Source organism: Ambystoma mexicanum, chromosome 4p, assembly GCF_040938575.1.
Source record: "Ambystoma mexicanum isolate Mex_15411 chromosome 4p, UKY_AmexF1_1, whole genome shotgun sequence".
In the NCBI taxonomy this organism is placed as follows: Eukaryota; Metazoa; Chordata; class Amphibia; order Caudata; family Ambystomatidae; genus Ambystoma; species Ambystoma mexicanum.
The window spans coordinates 1,169,052,784-1,169,074,389 of record NC_090927.1 but is presented as its reverse complement, the minus strand read 5'-3'; the positions used below and the strand labels follow the sequence as shown (position 1 = coordinate 1,169,074,389).

The window sequence follows — 21,606 nt, the reverse complement described above, 5'->3', positions numbered from 1 at the left end:
TGCTATGAAAGCTGGCTTATTTCACAGGCGTTAGTTAAAATTCGCTGTTTATGTCCTTTCTCTGGTGCCTAGCGTCGTTCAGCGACTTCCTTTGCACGAAACCCAAACCAGAACAGCATCAGAGGCATCTAGCGGACACCCCGCCTGCGTCATTGTGCAGAAATAAACACACCGCGCGTCGTGTTCACGCAGGGATTCTACCCAGTACCCGCGGGTCACCTCCATTCTACTTAATTGGCCCTCGTCCTTGCGCCGCGCCCGCGGGCGTGTCCAGGATCAACGATAGAAAACCCGACCTCAAACGCCTCCTATGCAAGATAGAAGCAACATTCCCCTTCCGCTCCCGCCCAACATATCCATCCTACACCACGGTTTCCCAGTTACAGAAGTGCCCTGGGCCAAGCAGTCGCTGACGCTGAAGGATACGTTCGGCAGGCTGGACCACTTCCGTTACCATGGAGACCACCCTTCAGCATCCACTGTGCAAAGATGCCGCTGCGCGAACCCTGTCCCTGCACGGGATCCCTCGCGCGTCCTGACGCACACCCCTCCCACGTAGGCACGCACGCACGCACAGCCTTTACAACCCTCTCCAACACCCCCTGCCACCCAGCTGCTCTCCCCACTACAGAAACATAGATACGCGCGGTCGTCAGCACGCACGAGGCCCCCACAAACATGGCGCTCATTCCTTCCCAGGTGCTGAGGCTGGCCATCCTGCTCTCCTACTTCTCCATCCTGTGCAATTACAAGGCCATTGAGATGCCGGCTCACCAGACCTACGGCGGTAGCTGGAAGTTTCTCACCTTCATAGACCTGGTAAGATGCGTCAGCCCTTCCCAGTCCATCTCTTCCCTGCAAAGAGTGGAGAACGTTCCACAGCCTGAACGTGCACCATAGGCTCCGAGTAAGATGCACTTTATAATGGTCACAGTGGTTGCACAAATGATGCTGAACACATTTCATTAAACTGTACACAATCTGCTCCAGCACAGCTCCCAGTCACTGACATGCTGTTTGTGGGGCTATTACAACGTGCTTAAATGATGAACATACCAGTGATTTCTTCAAGTTTCTGGGTTGTAGTAATATAACTATTGGGATAAAAACGCCCCTGCTGTCTTGGTCACGTGACATGTCACGCCTCCTTTGATCTTGGTGTTTTTGTCGTTTATTGGGAACCTCTCAAATGCTAAATCCCGGGTTTTCACGTGTCTTTTCTATTATAATATGAGGAAAACAGTGGACATTGAGACAGTAGTAGCCTTACATGATTGTGCAAACTGTCAATACCTAAGTACATGTGGAAACCCACTCAGCTAAATACCAGCCAGCTTCCAAACTGGCAGCATTGACATATGCCCCACCGACCACTCAAATCCGCAACAAGGAAGTGTGGTCGCAAAGTGATGACATCATATTTTCTCGTCTGCCTTGGGTGCCACTGAAATAAACAAAATGCTATTGGCAGAGCACGCGTGCGTTCTTTTTTGCGTAACTAGAAATGTGTTCTGGGAACACATATTCTTGGCGAAAGAACGTGTCGCCATTTAATAGCAATACACACAATTGACATCACAAAATGGACAGCTTTATGTGTCAAGAAGAAACACACTTTAATCGTTCACATGTGAAATCTACACACCGGGAAATTGATATTGTGGATTGATATCGACTCTAAAATGATATTACATATGAGTTCAGTGCTTTGTGATCAATGATATATATATATTTTTCATAAGTGGAATTCGGAACTTAGTGCTAGAAAGATAAAGGCGGTATGCATCAGTGTAACAGTCTTCTGCTGAGTAACTAAGGTTCCCGCTATCTTGGGCACACCCCCATTCCTATATGATCCCATATTTTGATCCCATGTACAGCACGGCCCCTCCCCTTTCCCCTGCGCTTGTGCGATCTCAATGTCACCTGGCCTAGTAAGATCGTTGTCTCTCTTCCCTCTGTTCCCCTCCCTTGCCTCGTCGCGCCTTGAAACGCCTGTGTATAGGCGCGTTATAAATGCCATATATCATATCATATAGTACTGTCATCATTATTATGCTTACTTGATGACTTGTTGTATTTTCGCTACCCCAGTTTGCTCTGTGGCCCATGCAGTGCTCCTTTGCTCCCGAGCTAGGTTTGCGGTACACACATTTATAATAATGATAGTAATAATATATGTCACCATGAGCATATGAACATATACACAGCGGGGTGTGCATAACACATATCGGTACACATCCACTATCTTCATTTGTTTGACTGTTTGGTGCATGAATTCGGATTTACCAAGTAACATACGTGGCAGAAAATGGATCCATACACAGTCAAAGTGGGAATAGAGCAGTGCCGCTCTATGTTTTGCAGGAGCGGGACTGCATCATTTTGTGTTGTTAAACAAGTTTGACTTCTATGACTCAAGTCTTTACAATCTGTCCAGACTTTATTGAGATATCCCCTACAACTCATTTTCGAAACCCATTGATGTATGAATTCTTAATAGCAAGCGTAATCATAACATTATCACATTGTTTTCCAGTGCCGTTTCAAATAAGTGTAAAATCAATCTTAGCTGAGCCCAGTGCAACCATCAGCTGTAATTCAACATGTAAAAGTCATGTGATTAACTTTGACATCTTTACACAGGACAACATTGTTAAAATATCACAAGCAGCACAAACTGAAACAACTAACATTCACCCCTATTTGTCAAATGTAACAATTAGTGAAAACTATCACTTGACATCAAAAATGAAAACTTCAATTTAAAATAGATCAATAACACACCCTTCCTGTTGCACCTTTGCTCAGATATTTTCTGCCCCGATGAAGGTCCCCCAGATTGAAAATAGATCGAAACAATTGTCTGTCTCACTGCTGGGTAAAGTTTGCTTGAATTTGTATGCTTGACAAAATGGGTAGCGTAACACTATAACTACGGATCACACTGCTTGCGATAAACATATTTTGTATGGTCTTGTTGGTTAAACTTTTGTATATGTGCTATTTAATGTGCACCCTTCATGATTATCTGTGTGAATAATGCAGTTCAGCTGTTGCCATAATCAGTTGTGTGAAGTAAATATGGAAGACAGAGGTGAGCATTCATAGCCCACATCCTGCCATATCAGTAGATTGCTATGAGGTCAGGCTAATCAACCAGTGTGCACCGATAAGGGAAGGAGGGAGATTCTCCTTCCGCCACCATCCCTTTGTTGTAGCAACATAACAAATTGCGATGTAACTCTGGTCAAATGCCAAGTATTTGCATCTCTAAACAAACAAGATCTGTTACTATTGATCCCGTAGCCAGTCCTGAGGTGGGAGGCGGCAGCATCTTGCCTTGGTCTTTCTTACCTTTCTGTATGCTGTCTCTGTATATATGATGTCCTAGGAAGTGCCGAAATGTATGCATATTATGGAAAGTTCCTCCCAAGAGGCTCCAGGGGTCACAGTTGGGCAGCTCCCTGCGTGGTGGGGTTTCATGTGACAAATAACTAAATGAAGGAACCTGCTTGCTTGTACCTACATGAACAACAGACTTTAATTTACTAGAGATGCTCACACACATTTCTTTCGAATTTGGAACAAATTGGTAGGTTGAGTAAGAGAAACTGCACTGGCACTGCCCATGTTGCCCATATGTTGTGGCACAATTGTTGAATTGACTCTCAACCTGCCAGGTTTCGACAGCCCAACATTGCAATATCCAATGAATTACGATGGCATGTTTCACAATCTAGTCGATTCTTTTCCATGCAAGGCAAATAACTGAGTACGACCCCAAGATTTAAAGGAGAGCACACCTTTTATTTTTTATTGAAGTCTTGTAGGTAATGTGGCAATCGTCATCATTTGGCTAAAGAACAACAAGCAGCACATTCTTATGTAGATGAGTGGAGGAGGTGCCTGCCCAGAATCTTAGACGTGCCCACTTTTTGCCCAAGCAAGATCAGGTTCATTGAATGGGTGAATGAGGAATTGAGTGAGTGAGTGAATATAGGGGGTTTATACATCACTATAATGTAAAGAAGAGCTACAGGAGATGTTATCTGCCAACTAGGAAGAGAAGGACTGATCAGAGAGAGTGCACAGCCCATCATATGTTTGAGGAGTATAATGAAGCAGTACCCAACACGAACCTTAGCTGACTGTTTTTTAACTAAACACGACTATTATTGAATGAACTCACTTGAAACAATATCTTCTAACCCCAATTAATTGGGCACCCTAGAATTTGACAAAGACTACCAGTTTTGGCAAATGTTAGTAATATGCCAATTTGTGCACTAGCAACTTTACATTACCACATCATTTAGGCTTGTTAGGGGCTTAGCCACCTGTTCACTAGAACACACGAAGCACGCACCTATCATTTATGGATTATCACTAAAATAGGCTCAGTGTAATTTGCTACTGTTTGCGCCAACTTCAGTCAATCCTTATAACCAGGCCTACAAGCTTCAATGTGTGCTGTGTTCTTTTAAATGTATGTAGCATATACAGATTAATCCCCCGAACATGTTAATACTACTTCGACCCAGTGTTAGGCAGAAACGGGACTACTCAGATCATGGATATTAGACTTTCTTCAAAATAAGGTTCGACGTGATAATGTCGCCTGGGAAAAATCACCAGGTAGGGGACTTTTCTTTCCTGATCCCTAAAATACTTTCCCCAAATATTCTAGGAGGGGTATCATTTTATATCATAAACTCCAAACCTGGAATATTTGGGGAAAGTGTTTGATTTTACTGCTGGTGCTTTTTTTGGGAAATGTTGCCCCCCCCCCACGGCCATCTCCCAGGCGACTTTATCTCTGCACAACCAAAATAGCCAGGTATTCAGTGTTTCATGAATGAGGTATTGATCGCCGTGCAGCCTGATCATGCTAGGGAGTCAGTTCCAGAGAATGTCCCCCTGAGGAGGAAATGATCGTACAATCCCTATGAGTTCTTTGAGTCTTGGTGAGAACCAGGAGGCGTTTCATGGCAAAGGGGAAAGGACAGACCTGCTGGCAGATGGACAATCTGTTAGCCAGCGAAGGGGGGTGCAGTGACAGCCAGCCTTTGTGCACAAATAACACAGCCTTATGTGAGATAATTTCCAAAACAGAGAGCCAATCAAAGACTCTAAAGCCCAAGGAAATGTGATTCTGGTAAAGAGGAAAATGTGGCAGCATGATTTTAAGTGAGCTGACACCTTGCCAGATCACTTTTTGGCAGAACCAGGTGAATGGGGAGGAAGGATAGCTTAGGGACAACGCGTTTGTCTTGGAAGCAAGACATTGCAGCGCAACACAGGTTAGAATCCCGATCCCGCACTTAGAAACCACTCATTGGTATTAAGCATGTTATCAAAGAACAATTATAATTATAATGGTCTCTCCGCAGTCTATTTGGGTTAGTATACAGGCAGGAACAGACAATATCAGACTTACGGGAAATGGACACCAATCCAATAACCAGAACATTTCTAAGTGAGTGAAAGCGAAAAAGCAACTGTTCACAGCAGGACTAAATTAGGCCTCCAATTGGTAGTATGTTAGTTATTACACCCGGATCATTGGTAGCTTGGTTGCAGGTCTAGAGAATAGACCTAACAATTCCACCCAGAAATAGGATCAGTAGCTACGTTTGGATCCGTAGCTTCGGTTGGATTTGTAGCTTCGGTTGGAGATGTAGGAAAGTGTAACCTTCCACTTACTGGCGGTCATTTTCAGTCTGTTATTTGTCATGCATGTTTCCATGGCAGATATACAGTCCGGAAAAGCACAGGCAGGAAAAAATTGTGGATTACCAGAGTGTCGTCTGCACATATACAAAATGAGTAGGCTCATTTATCCAACGGGACATGTATATGGAAAGACAGGGAAAACATCTACAGAAGAATGGCCACTGGCATTTACTCAAATAAACCCAGAAACATTGGGTTAACTTATCAAAAAGGATGCCAAACAAATTAAGGTTTGATTGGGGATTTTTATTGAATACGTGGGCGTTCTTCAGCACACCAAAATAGGTGGTAGAATTAGAGAAGCAGCCTGTGTCTCATCTTTCTCTTCCATTCCTTGCGGCTGCCATGTTGGAGTTCACCCGGTCACATATTGTACCTCTCAAACCAGCTGCTGCATAATGGTGCAACTATGAGTGGAGTGAGGCAAGAGTGTTTTGCCGTGCTGACACTTTGAATCAAGTTGTGTGTGCTACAAGCAGTCTGCCTAGAGTTGCCCCTGCTGGGACCACCAAGGAGGCGTTCTTACAAAATCTCATCCTCCAGCGGAGCGAGAGCGGAGTAAGAAAGAGTGTTTTGCCGTGTTTCGCGGGGTGCAGCGGGTGAGTTGAATCTGATTGTGAAGCCCTGAACTACAATAACGGACTGCCTCCCCCCGTACATTTGACGACGGACGAGTAGCTTGTGAGCTGCTTGCCGGGAGCTCTGTGTCCCGCACCTCGGAATGGAGGACCTGGGTGAGTCAACCGATGAATGTCCTCTTAAGGGGAATTTGATAACTGTCCCTAGCAAATATAGTAGCACGGTTACATCTGATAATGACACTTCTGAAGGGGATGAGCAAAGCGGGATGGGTGAACCAATTAGTGATACCAACAAACTGTCTGAATTCCAACAGCCACCCCATAACAAGGTTCCCACCCCTTTTGATATAACATTGGAAATAATGGCATCTACCGCTGCACTCATAAATCTGCAAAAAGAGGGGGTTGCACCAACTGCGAGGGAAAAAAACTCTAAGGGAGCCCTGCTTAACAACGATCCAGGCTTGTGAAGGACCCAATATGAACCAGTGGGTGCAGAGACCAGAAACCACCGTTCTACAGATGAGGAATTCACTTGCAAAAAAATAATAAATCAAAATTGGTTTGGAAACTGTTGACTTTGGGCTCTGTGAATCATTAAAGAACCAGAGATTCTTTTACCGAAAAACTTCTATTGAAGGAAGCTCGAATTCGCCGGCAGTTCAGGCGCAGCCGAAAGAGCTAACAAACGGGAGAAACCCTAGAGATATCAATGATGAGGACTTGTTGGAGAGCTCCAGAACCGTGTAAGCTTCCTTGTTTCAGTCACTCGAGGCATCATCAACTCCCTCTAAGGAGGTAGAACCTTCGGCAACTCGCTCTGATTCCGTGAGTGAACCAATGACCCTGACTGAGAGGGATAAAGCTGAGCAGAGCAGAGCACAGTGATGGCTCCCCTACCTTGCGGTCGCATGGCATTTGAAACTGAGCCTTTTAGGCAAACAACAACAAAGGCGACCAAACAAATACATTCAGTCTGGGAAAGAATCTTGTAGCCAAACCGGTTAAGCCAACAAAATTGAGAAAGATTAAAATGCTGATTTCGGTTACACTACCAACCAGAACAATGCTGATTCCCCAGCTTGGTTTGTCAAGAAAAGTAACTAAAGAGCAAGAACTTCACCAGACTGCCATGATGAGTTTGATTGTAGGGAGGGGTGCAATCAAAACCCCGGCTGCCCCTCTAAGTGTCCCTCCAGACTCAGGGATGAATCATTGCCTTTGGGTCCTAGCTGGAATTGACGCCAACTAGTGTCAGCTTTGGCTATAACCCTTGCCCCTTTCACCAAGTTATATGAAACCCTAAATGACCACACTACGATGTTGGCACTTGTTCGTACCAAGATGCTGTCAATAGAGGGCTTCGTGGTAGCCATACAAGACTGCCTAGATCAAAATTCAGCACAAACCACTAACATCCTCCAAAGTATCCTGGTGCCGATTATTCAGGATAAAAATGACAGAAGAGCCCGGAGAAAGCTAGTGACTACTTCTACTGAAACGGAGGAGGTCATGGTTCAGCCTGAGTGAACGAGGACGGAGGTCCGAAAGGGGCGCTCTGCGGTTCTTGATCCGCAAGTGGCTGTGCCAGGCCCAAGGCGAGAGACAATCATTGTGAATGATACTGGAGAAGAGGGTGACTCGATCCTGGAAGGCCAGCTTATTTGGTCCTCTAATAAAGATAATGAAGTTCTGTGGGTGGACGAGCGTGAGAACCAGGCACCACAGTCCATGAAGGAATACACAATTTTTACCAAAAAAAGCCAGGATTCAGCCTTGGCGGGGATCGAATCTTTTAACAATATCAATCCCCTAAAGGAGCCCTCACAATTGCATACCAATTCAGGTGATAAGAGCAGAGCTGGGGCTAATATCCATGTATGCTATGGTATTATGGAAAAGTAAAATGCTGTACAGAAAATGTATAGTGTCTGACCTGGTGAGAGGGTTTGCTATTATAAAGGGGGCCCTACTGAGTGGTTCTGACCAAACACTAAATCAATGGAGGTTTATTTGTTAAGAGATTTTGAATGACTTAAATGGTTCTGAAGAGACACTGGTTGCAAACCCCATCTCTGTGAAGAACAAACTATGGTCTAAGAACAGGATTGAGTCTCAGGATCAAAGGCAGTCTTTTAGACTGTTCAGACAACTGATGCCTGAGACTCGGAGATATAACAGCTTGCCACAGTATCTAGTGAAATTTCCTGACAGCAAATACTGTATGCAATACACGAGATTTAGATGAAATCTCTACCCCACTAAAGAGATCCTTAACACATGCAGCACAGATGAATATCCAGATCCTTTGTGCAGGTTGTGTAAAGTGGGGATCGAGACCTTAAAGCACCTGGTTTTGTTTTGTACATCATTGACCGCCCATGAACAACGTTTGTGGCCAAACGTATTAGCAATAGGAGTTTGAGATGTGCGGAGCAATGGTGGACTGCATTCATCCAGGGAGAAAGTTTAACTTTAACATTAGAATTGGTTGTATTTTTGTATGAGATATTGTCACTCTTGCAGGGGTCTATATAGGATATAAACTGTTTTTACATGGATTTTTAATGGAGCTATGGAAATAGGTGAGTTGTAAAGCGGGGAAGTTCTTTTATTGAAATGGAGATGAATTGTATTTGTTGCTTCTGTCCTTTTTAAATGAGATTTTTTTCCTATTGCTCTTTTTATTTGAATTTTTTTTCGTCTGGGTTTTTTGCTGTTTGTTTTTACTCATCATGAACAATTGAGTTTGTATGTGTAATGATTGGTAAAAGTTTTAAATTGTTAACCAAATGGCAAATTAAAAAAACTAAAAAAACTATGACATTATGCTCAGTTGTTTTTCGATTGTAAGAAAAGTTTGTCCTGGATCCCCGAGTACTTTGAATGAGAATTAATGTGCTGAATTTCGCGCTCTGAAACACTTGTGTACGAGCGCGATGGAAATAAAATATCAATCAATCAATGAATTAACATCCAGATAACCCAGCTGGAATTACAGTGGTTGTTCATCCAAGTGGAACATGCCGCTCACTTTAACAGAGCAAGAACAACTCTCCCTGGCTCTGAAAAAACGAATAACTAGTTTCATTAGAGGGGTATCCAAGGGACGATGACAGCATTTCTATTAGGCAGTCTGAATAAATGTTTCCGCTTGATGGAGATATTTCAACTGATTCTATGAACAACAAAGACTGCTTGAATATTAATTCTGAGAATTTCCATTGTTTTGGAAGGCAATAGCCCCATGGATGCCAGAGGGGAGAAGATAGGGTCCCAATGCTTTTTCAAAGTTTTTCATGGTCAAGAAAGAATGGCAGTGGACAGTAAGAACATTGAAGAGACCTGGGTTTCAATGGCCCATCAGCCACTATAAGGAGGTTAGCAGAGCTGACAGAGACCGCATAGACTCAAGAAGTGCACTCATTTACTTGCACCTGTTCTGATTCTCCGCATCTCCTTCCCAGAAATTGCCTCTGCTGTTTTACTTTCAGAGGGCCGGCCGTAGGACTTCGGGCATAACGTTACGTATCAATGCTAAATTTGACAAGGACATTGATTTGTAAATTGCACACAGCGACACATTATTTTTTAGATTTGTCACTATTGTCAATTAAAGATGGCAGTTGGAATTGATTTGATAAATTCCCCAAGCTAAACAACTTGAGATGGAAAGGAGTCAAAAAATGATTCAGGGAAAAACAAATTGAAGCAATCCCTGTAGATCCTGCTTCAATATCGGTGACATTAATTGCATGAATAATGTATCCGTCATTGTGTGCAGATCCAGAAAGCAACTGAAAGAACCCCGTCGAATCCAATGTTATCGCAACAAATGCAGAAGAGTGAATGGATGATGCTGGCCAAGAATCCACATCTCACAGTACGAGGGAACCAATGTCCAGAACCCGATGCTCAGACGCAGGATGGAAACATTTCTCAAAGAAGGAGGCCACGTGAGCAGGAATGAGAACCTAAGTGCAAGTGTCGGAGGAAGTGAAGGACACACTGACACAATATGACACAACTATGCAACACATTGTGGGAAGTATTGCAATCTATCGCCAATAAAAGGAACACTGTGGAGCTCCCTCCACAACCCACTGATAGGCATTTGTAATCTTTGTTGTAACCTCAGTCAACAACTGATCAAATATACCAGCTGAGTGCGATCCAAACCGTGCCGCCTTTAAAAGAAAAAGGGCTCTGTGTTATTGGCTTGCTTATTCAGTGCCTCAGTAGCCATCACTCACGGGAACTCTACGTTGGCACCCAGATATCTACAAGCCGTCTCCGTGCTAATGGAGCACGTTGTCCAGTTTGACTCGACCAGCGGGAATTGGTTAGGCTGCACACGGAATTGTGTCCATGGCTTCTCCCCTTGCAGTGGCACTGCGCTTGAGCGCAAGTGTCCCATAGTGTGGTTCTGGCTCAGCTGGAAATACAGCAACCGGTGACATGACCTGCTGACCCAATCAGTTGCAGATCCGTAAGTTCTAAAAACCTGCCGCGAAGCTTCAACCTGACGCTGTTTAAATTGCAGCATGCTACTTCTTCAACAAGGAAGGCCTGAAGGGGAGGAAACCATAATACATATGCAGGGGGCTGCAACAGCATAGTCGTTACTTAGTCATAGCATAGTCGTTAATGCAATCATGGCTGGCTGCATTTGCTTGCAGATTCTCAACATGCACTTTGGTATTAGGAGGCATATGACCTATCCTTGGCGAGGATACGGCCATTCAGGGCATCGAGGGGTTTGGAGCTCCCTCTCTGGCCACTGCATTGAGTCTCCTCTATAAATGATCAGGATCAGGTCCTTGGGAATTGATGGCAGGGGATTCTCTGTCCCAGGGATCTGAGGATATGGGCCACTGGGTCCAAGATATACTGCAGCCATGTTCATGGAGTCTGAGTTGTCAGTTTGGTGCTGGGACTTGTAGCTGTCATATGATGCATGCTATCCATGAGACCATGCTATCCATGCATGCCATGAAACACTTGTGGACAGCCGCATTATCATCTCATATCAGGGCCGCAGCGAGAGATGTTCCAGAAGAGATTCACAAAGCATGCATGAATGCTAGCAATGCCACCTGAATCTAAAAAGGGGCGGGCCTTTCAGTGTTGTCTGTTTAGGAAAGAAAATGTCCCTTATTTACAAACGGTCGTCCTACCATTGTGCCCCCACAGCTAACATTCACTTGTGGCACGCTACCAAAGCATGATGGTGCCAAGCTGAGCGTTGGGCTGGTCCCGGATTATTTATTTACTTTCAGGAGCTGACACTTTCTTTTGTTCACGACTTGTTGGGCAGTCACGCAGGTAAAACGATACCTTAGAGTTTCTGTTTGAGCCTTTTTTTAAATATGCTCCAATCATTGCTGTATTTGATACTATTTTCCATTATTGATCTGTTTTCTAGAATACCCTGAGTTGTGGACACATTGAGGTATTGTGGTTGTAGGCAACGTTGAGTTTTTTTTGTGTGCGTTGCACTGTTTATCTCCTTTGATGTTTATGGTGTCTAATCTGTTTGCCTTTTACTTTTTACTTTTTTTCAATATTTTTTGGGCATGTTTTCTTTTGTGACATTTGCATTGGTTATGACATCATTGTAATTAGGCTGCCCCAAAGATGGACAGTGTCCGAAATGCATCGGCAGAGATTGTGTTAAAGGCATTATCCTCCTCTGTCTTCATTCAATTCTGCCCTTTTCTAATGATGGTTTGTGTTATAGTTTGTATACACTTTATTTAACTAATTATGAATATGCTCAAATGGGGTTATTAACTCTATTATACCCACTGTCCTCAAATGTATCCTAAGATTTACTGTTGGACTAACCTCTGTCATATGCTGTAACCCAAGAGAATCACTGTAACATATTGTAAGTTAAGTGAATTATTGTGTCCTAAATGCAACATAAGAGAACTACTGTAACCAGCATGCCTCTGTAACCACCGCCTAGATGCCCCCGGGGTAAGTGCGCTTAACAAATGACAAAATAAAGAAATTAATGTGAAAGGCTGCTTGCGCATGCGGTTTCCTAGTACGGTGGTCCTAGGACTTCTTAAGTTATTAAAGCACACAATTTATAGAGGCCATTCCTCTCCCTGTCTCATACAAAGCCCCCAATACTGGCATCTGCTCAATTTAATAACTGTTTGTACCCCCTGCAAAGTGGCAAATATAAACATTCTTGATTTCCCTAAAGGGAGATCTCTTGTTTGAAGTAGGCAGCCATCATGGCATTTCTCCCTGCTGGGCAAACAATGACTTTACGTGGACAGGATCCATTTGGTTCATTATTGTGGTCAGCGCAGCTCTGGCTCTGGGGACACCCAGCCATGGGGTTGCACACTAAGCCATTGTCACACTCAAGGGGGACGGTGTTGCCCAGCAGGGGCACCGTCCTCGTACAGGGCCGCGTCCTTGAGTCTCCTGCACGTGGTGTGGCACCAGCATGGTGCCTGGAAGAACGACACCAGAGTCAGCTTATGATCGACTGACGAGCCGGAAACGGCCCGTCCTTTTTATTTACTTGGTCACATGGTTACACCCATGTGACAATGACACAAACCTGGGAGGTACCATGTCCCCCAGAAGGGGTGACATGCAACAATTATGTTATGTTACTGGGACTTGGTATTTGCTCCTGTTTTGCTATTTGTATGGCCTCTTGGCACTTTGGGTCGTGCAGGTAAAAAGGCGGACATGTACAAGGGCTTTTGGTGGCAGTGGGAGCACAGCAGAGGTTGTCATTAGATTGCCTGTGCGAGGTGGGCAGATTTGTATTGTGTGAGTGCTGGTTGGTGGGTGCTTTGTATATGTGTTATTAGGTAGGAATTTGTTGGGCCTTGGTGTTCCATACTGAGGGATTTTTTAGAAATGGAAAGTGTGTCCAAGGTGATTGTTGCAACTGCAAAGTGTAACAAGCATGGGCAAAGCCAACAGGTCTGACTTGGTAAATGTAGAACAGCAGCGTGTCAAACTCAATTGGACACCCGGCTGGTTTGGATTCAAAAGCAGCTCTCCTGGGCTGCACTAGTGAATCTGTGAAAATTAATAGCATACTAATGCACAGTGAAGTCTGGGGGATTTATTAAGCTATTTGTAAAAGCGAATAGTGCAATCGAGCAAGCCAAGCAAGCCAGACCAAAACCACTCAGGAGGCTTCAGAAGGGATTCGCTTGTGAGGCATTTATTAAAATAATAGGTCAAAACAGTGAATTTTGCAGCACACATTTCAGCAGAAACTGGATAAACACATTTATGTAGGGGAAAGTATGAAACATTGCAGTACTTCAGATACCAGGTTTCCAACAGCACACAGGACCAGTTCACCAAAATAAATTCTGCACAAAAGTATCAGAAAACTGTGCGCCCAATAGAAACAATGGATGCACGGTGGGCACATCTATATATATGTATATTAGACGGCCTGCAGTAGCGGCCCGGTAGTTTTTTGTTGGCTTATAACTTCGCACCCCCTGGACGAATCCTCACCAAACTTTGCAAAAAGAGTATATGGGTGGCTCTGAAATTTCTCGCCAAGTTGGGCGAGGTTTTGTGCTAGAGGGGGGAGGTTATAGGGGGTTCCCACATGTTTTTCCCATAGACTGAATGGGGAAAAACTGCTGGATGGATTTTCACCAGATTTGCGCCAGGAGCGGGGGCTTGGGCCAGAAAGCATGCTTTTGTGTGTTCAGTGGATATCGGACTGGTAAATTTGTTACAAAACACTGAAATGTACGTCCCAGAAAATTAGTGATATCTGGGTCCGCTCTGCGGACCCATTTCCCTGTTCACTCAGCGGACAGAAGTGTCATTGGATCCCAGTACGTCGTGGTGTCGGAGAAGTTTGGATGCGGCTGGTGGTTGGCTGGAGGGAAGCGTGCTGTGCGTCATTTTTTGGGAGCCGCCATGGTGTATCGGAGGACAGTGCGGCAGCGGCAGGGTCTGGAAAATGCACCTTACGGATTGTGTTGGCGGCCATAAAGGAAGGAATGGCTGGTGGAGCGAGAAGTGGTTTATATGTGACATATGTACGCTAGTATTTTCTGTGGTGATTGGAGGCAGCTGTCGTAACGGTCCCTTAGCTTCTGCCATGACCTGTTTGCGGCAAACTCTTTTCGTGGTGAGTGGTGGCAGGTCATTTGCAGATGGGGAGTGAATTGCACATGACATAGGTTGGGTGGGAACGTGGGTGGTGGTGCGCTGCAGATGGAACACAGTAGTTGGGCACATGGAGGCATGCATGGGTGAATGAAAGTGCAGTGGGTCTGTGGAAGGATTACACTATTGGGTGCATGTCCGAATCCCGTAGTCTGTAGGCTGTAGGTCATGCACTGAGGAGCATAGGGCTGCAACATACAAAGCGCAGGAAGGCATGTTTCAGTCTGCATCCGGTACAGGGTGGTGTTTGCATAGTGCGGTGTGTGCCAATTGGTTGCAGTAGTGTTAGTGCTGCAAACTGAATGTGTGGTTGGCAGTGACACAGTACTTTGTGAATGGGAGTGGGTACGCCTATAGTATGTGAATGAAAGTGTATATGGGTGCAGGAGAGAGTGTTTTCTTTCCACATTGTGTTACCTGTTGCAATCTGTTGCTGCATAGCTACATGGTGGTGCACAGGTTGGGTAGGACTGCTGGTGGCAGTGATGTGTATGTCGATGGTCGTAGCTGGTGAAATGGTGAAATGCATGTCAGCATTACATTGCTGTAGGTGTGTTCAAGGCCTATGCTGTGTACAAAATTGTTAAAGTTGGCCGAATGTTGTGAAAATGTTGTGGTTAGTGAGACAATACTTTGTAAATGGCTGTGGGTAGAGGTGATGGAGGATGTGGTATTTTTGTGCATTCTGGTAAGTGCGACCTGTGTTCGTGATTGGGTGTTTTATGGTGTGGGGGAGTTGGGGTGAAGTGCTGCTACCTACATGTGGCACGTTTGTGCAAAATGGTAGCTGCCCACATGGCCATTTTGTTAACTGTTGCCATTTGTTGCTGCGTTGCACCATGGCGGTGTACAGGTTGGGTAGGAATGTTGGTGGCAGTGGTGTCGTGTGTGGATTGTCGCAGATGCTGATATGGAGACATGCATGGTGGCATTACATTGCTGTGAGTGTGTTCAAGGTCTAGACTATTGGATGCATGGCCGAAGGCTGTAGGCCATGCATACAAGAGCCTAGGCCTTGAGGACATACACGCCAATAATGCATGTTTCAATGTGCATGAGTTAAAGGGAGGTGACATGTAAGGAATGGGTGTGGAGCCCATTTAAGCCATTATAGGCCACTGTTGCAAATAGATTGTGGGTAAGTTGGCAGTGGCACAATACTTTGTGAATGGTAGTGGGTACACTCATAGTATGTGATTGAAAGTGCACAGGGATGCAGGAGAGAGTGTCTTGTTTGTACATTATGGTAACTGTTGCAATTTGTTATTGCATACCTCCATGGCGGTGCGCTGTGGTTGGAGATGCTGCAGTGAAAAGTCACGCTGTGTGTGTACTGGGTGCAATGCTTGTACACTGTCAGTATGTTACAGGGTATGGTTGAAGGGCAGCTTATATGTGCTTGTATAGTGTGCTGTGTGCACAATGCTTACAGTATGGGCAATGTACTAAACATGATGTGTTTACGTGGCCAGTGAAACAATCCTTTCTGAGTGGAAGTAGGTAAGATAATAGTATGTCAATGAAAGGGCGTAGGGGTGCCGGAGCCAGAGTAATGTTTATACATTATGGTAACAGTTATACGTAATGATGTGTATGTCCACTGCAGTGTCAAGGTTGGTTAGGAGCGCTGGTGCCAGTGGTGCATACGTGCATAGTGGTAGTTGGAGATATGCTGACATGTATTGTTCAATTACAGTGGGGGGAATTTGTGCAAGGAGCAGATCCACTGGAGCAATGCAGGTTTGGCAGTGTATGCAGCACAGTGTGGTGATCCTTGGAGAATGCGTGTGGAGCACATTTTGTCAATGTGCTAAAGCAGGACAAGTGAGTTGCAAAGCGTGTATTGTGCATTCTATGGTTGTGGTTATAGTTGGAACATGCCACAGTATTTGGTGTGCGGCAGGAGATGGTGCAGTGAGAAGTTGGGTAGTGTGTCCACAGGGTGCAGTGCGTACGTAATGTGAGTATGGAAGTGGGTATGGTTGAAGGGCAGCTTATTTGTGGTTGGTTACTTTGCTGTGTGCACATTCATTGAAGTAGCCTCAATGTTGTGAAGGTGGTGTGCATTGGTTGGCAGTGACACAATAGCGTGTGAATGGTAGTGTGTAAGGGTGGTGCAGGCTGTGCTATGTTTGTGGCTTCTGCTAAGTGTGACACGTTTTCGTGAATGGGTGTTTTATGGTTTGGGGGAGATGGGTAGAAATGGTGCTACGTATGTAACGTTTGTGCATAATGTTAGGTGCCCACATGGTCGCTTGCTTGGATGTGTGTATTGCGGAAAGGGTGTGGAAAGGGTTGCAATGTTGTGTGCATGCCTAAAGGTGTGTTGGGGGCATGTTAGGATGTTTGAGGATGCTGCAATAGTGCCTTTTATAGCAGAAATTTCTGATGGAGAGGCTTTGCAATCAAACAGAACGTGTACTGGGAGTGTTTAACAGTAAAAAAGGAGTGGTGTGTAGAAATTACAGTGTGCAATGCAGAGGTTTAGTATGCGTTTGGTGCATGCATGTTTTGAAATGTGACAGCACCCAATTTGGGGAGCGCTGCAAAAAGTGACTGTGCAAAGGGAAGAAGTATTGGCAGAGCTTTACTGGGCCATGGACCTCACTGTAGATGGGAAAGCACACGTGCACATCCTCCCATTATGAGCAGGGTGGAAATGGAAATGGAATTGTGGGAAATAGGCAATTAGGAGTTTAGGGTGTGGTTCATAGGAAGGGGTGTTACCATTTCATCACAATACTGTGTCGTGAGGGTGGTCGACATGGAGAGGCGCACAGTGCTTATCGTTGGGGATACCTTTGTGCGCCATCTGCGCAGGTGTTACGTGCAAAGAGGCGATGCTGGTAATTTCAGGTTGGAAGGAGTGGACGCTTTCTGGGCCTGTCAGGGTGACTGCAGTTTCGGTGGGGTGGTTCACCCGTCCGTCACGAACATGGACTGTGTCGTGGTGCACTATGGAAGTCCACATTTGGGTTACATGTTGTGTGGACGATTAACCCATCTACTGATGAGGTTGCTGTCCGCAGCGATGCGTATTTTCCCTACTGCCAAGGTGTTTTTCTCATGCATAACACCAAGAGCAGTGTGGGTCCATGACGGTGTAATTTGTCCCCAGCCAGCTGTCGGAAGGTGTGTTATGAACAGATTTATGTGTCAATTTATGCAGACTGCTGGCATGTTCTCCACCCACTATGGGATCATGAGGTAGCAAAATATGCAGTGGTTCCGTAGAAATGGCATTTATTTGAGTGCTATTGGCAATGCCGTTTTCTTTCACACTGTGCAAGAAGCATTGACCAGAATGTTGTAGAAATGTGAGGACAGGCAAACAGAAATGCAAATACAGAGCAAATAAAAAAAATGAGCTTGTACGCACGTTAAAAAAACAAAACACTTTATACATATACACCGGAAGACTGAATCCCCTGCCTAGTTTCATGCTGGTTGAAACCCATCTCACCCCCCCCCAGACCTCCCCACCTTCACTATCACGACAGGGTAGTGGATTACACGGTACTTTCAGGATGGCATGTGCCACATCCTGGGTGGCTATATGGATGTATGCAAATGGAGAAATCGTGCATACTTTCATTGAACTTTGTAGTGGACGTGCTTTGGAATGGCACAAAATTTGTACTGTATATGTAGAACGGTACCTTTCAAGTGTTGCACAGCAGTGACAGTGTTCAATGATGGCGGCTTTAATGCAATTGGTGGATGCGTGTGTGCCTATTTACCAGTAACCTAATGAAGTAGAGCTGCAGAGAAGATAGTGCAAAGGGAAGAAGGACTGTTCCAGTTTTACAGGGGTGCGGCCCACGTGCTACTTTGGGATGCGCACGTGGCAAAATCTGCCCTTTACACCACCTTGCCCAATTGCCATGGCAGTGTGAGGATTAGCCAATCAGGTCGTGTGGGTGTGGTTAACAGGAAGGGTAGGTGAAATGATTGCATATTATACTCTGCATACTGAGGGTGGCTGACATGGTGAAATGTAATGTGTTGCCTGTTGGTGATCCCTTTGTAATAGATGTGCACAACTGTGCTCTGCAAAGAAACTTTGATGGCAATTTTGGTTTGGAAGGAGTGGACGCATTGTGGAAGGCTGTGCATGAGTGCCATTTCATCAATATGCATGCATTTTGCAAAGACCTCGCCACGTTTCCAGTAGCAGATGTTATCGTAATTTATTACGGCGGCATACATATGGGTTACCTGCCTTGCTTACATTTGTCCCGTAGACTGAGGAGGTTGCTGGATGTTGTGAGGATGATTTCTCCCACAGCCAAGGTGCTTTTCTCATCTATAATACTGCGTAGAGTATGGCGTACTGTTCATGGGTGTTGTTCCGAGCCAGACGAAGTAAGGTGTCTCATCAACAGAAGCATGTACACTTTTTGGTCCACTTGTGGAATGTTCTTCTGCAACAATTACCTTATTACTTGTGGACATGGGGATTGTTTCCAAGAAAATGGCATTTTGTTGTCATCCGTTGGCAAAGCAGTTTTGTTTGCTCATCTACAGGATGCAGTGAAGAGTTTACTGAACTAATGTGCATAGAAGAAAACAAAAAAGCTACTGAAAACCGACAAAAAAGGTGTTTTTGTAGAAGGATTTACACACAAAAAAACAGACTCTTTTAAGAGTCGCCCCCTACTACGAACTCCCTCTGCCCTGGTTGCAAATTATTTCCTGGGTGTGCGTCACAAGAAAGGGAGGCATTCACTTTGCCAGAACTTTGTGTACTGCAGCTGGCAAACATGTCAAGACTCCCAGTTTTCGTCGTGGGTGATTACTTTTGTGGAAGATCTGTGCATGTATGCCCTCCAAGAAGACTGTGTGGTATGAAATTGTGCTGTTTCGGTGGACTGCTTCTAGAATGTCGACGCGTGGTCTCTTCGACAACTGTACATGTTGTGATTGTGCACTTTGGAGGCTTCTTTTTTGGGTTCCATGCCTTGTTCTCATGTGTTTAGTCAACTGAAGATTTTGATTAAAGCAGTGCAGCACATTTTTCCTACTGCAAAGGTGCTTTTCTCATGTATACTGCAGAGAATCACGTGGCATTATTTCAATGCTTCCTGTCACCAGCCAGAGGTCGGAAGGGGTCTCATCAACAGAAGCATGTGTGACTTCTTGAGTGCTGCTGGGATGTTCTCCTGTGAGAATGAGAACATTGGTTGCCGATAGATACACCTTTACAAGGGAAATTGCATGTCTTTGTCAGTCAGCGGCAATTAAATGTTCATGCACAATCTACAGACTGCACTGAAGACCCTACTATAAGAATGTGATCTGAAGTTGAAAACACACATTCACGTATGAAAACCGCAAAGAAAGTGTTTCTAGGGAAGCACCATTTAAAAAATAAAAAGAACACAAAAAACAAAAGGTTCTTTTAAGAGCCACCACAACCAAAGAGGTGCGCTCCCCTGGTACAAAGTTATTTCCCCACTCCCGCGCACGTGCAGCACGAAAAGTCAGCGAATATCGCGATAGTTCGTGCTGCACGTGCGCGGGAGTGGGGAAATAACTTTGTACCAGGGGAGCGCACCTCTTTGGTTGTGGTGGCTCTTAAAAGAACCTTTTGTTTTTTTGTGTTCTTTTTATTTTTTAAATGGTGCTTCCCTAGAAACACTTTCTTTGCGGTTTTCATACGTGAATGTGTGTTTTCAACTTCAGATCACATTCTTATAGTAGGGTCTTCAGTGCAGTCTGTAGATTGTGCATGAACATTTAATTGCCGCTGACTGACAAAGACATGCAATTTCCCTTGTAAAGGTGTATCTATCGGCAACCAATGTTCTCATTCTCACAGGAGAACATCCCAGCAGCACTCAAGAAGTCACACATGCTTCTGTTGATGAGACCCCTTCCGACCTCTGGCTGGTGACAGGAAGCATTGAAATAATGCCACGTGATGCAGGGTGACATGTGGTACATACGCCCCTTTTGCAGATGACGCCCATAGGAATGGTCCTGCAGAGGCTACGGGATTGGGCAATAAAGTTTGTGGGTGTGGTGTGCATGGACCGACAAAGCTACACTGTGTATTTGTTCACAGAAATGCAGAGGGTGACGTTATGGGTGTGTGTTTTACGATGCACAGCGTGCAGATTGTCGACATACATTCAGTGAAAGTTAATGCAAAACACTGTGCACTCGCTACTCATTTACCAATCTATGATGTAGATGTGTAGTGCTATGGACTAGGTACAATGAAGTGTCTGATTTTGGTTTGTGTGTGTGATACGCAATCATGACAACATTATTGTTGTTCATTGTGCAGGGAACATTGCACAGCATGTTACACGAGTATCAGTGCCATTTGTGATGAAGGAGGTACTTGCCCAGTTCATGCGTTTCTTTCCGATCTCTTGCATAACTTTCTATCACAGTATGCAGCTACCGATGTGGCAGCGTCATTTTCTATTTGGTCCGTCACTGGAGACAGCGCGGTACATTGCAAAGAAGTGTATTTGTGCATTTCTTTGTCATGTGCCAATGGCATATTTTGCCCATGGCATTATAACATTTCACGGCACAAATACTTTTCCCTACCTACAATGTTAATCTTACTCTGCTAGCTATCTCGATTTCTGCACACCCCATCTAAATTGCCTTGGTGGCTTTCTTGCAAGTAGTGATATTTTCTTGTAGTAAGTGTTGCGCTGTGACTGTCTTCAAAACACTCTGCAACACGTAAAGAAACCTCTTTGTACAGTGCACTCCTTTCTGACCGACTGAATTACAGTGTTATTATCATCAGTGATGTCATGAATGAGATTTGTGATGTCATCTTTGATGTCATGGGTGTTAGTCCTTGCAGTGCACACTGGTGGCACGAGTTATGGTTGCTTAGCTTACCATAACTGTCGAATTTCGTTTTTTTTCTCGGTTTTACCTGTTACCATAACGTTCCTGTAACAACGTTTTTCCATTGAATTTCACAGGTTATTTAGTAGTGCAAGTTAACCATAACGCCCCTTTAACAATGTTTTTTGTTAGTGATATATATGTATCTATATATCATCACGGAAGCAAGACATCAGGCAGTTGCTACGGCCACACTTGTGGAAAATGACAGCAGAAATGAAAATAGTAAAGG

General features: G+C 44.6%; 1 protein-coding gene across 1 annotated transcript in view; it reads left to right on the top strand.

Annotated features, from left to right (window-relative positions):
- The first annotated feature begins 463 nt into the window (after window positions 1-463).
- The window catches only part of AIG1 (androgen induced 1), a 1,736,205-nt gene continuing 1,715,062 nt past the window's right edge, over window positions 464-21,606 (top strand). Inside the window, exon 1 of the mRNA XM_069606803.1 lies at window positions 464-819. Within this exon, the coding sequence (XP_069462904.1) occupies window positions 679-819 (141 nt within the window). The 5' untranslated portion in view covers window positions 464-678. The remainder of the gene's footprint in view (window positions 820-21,606) is intronic.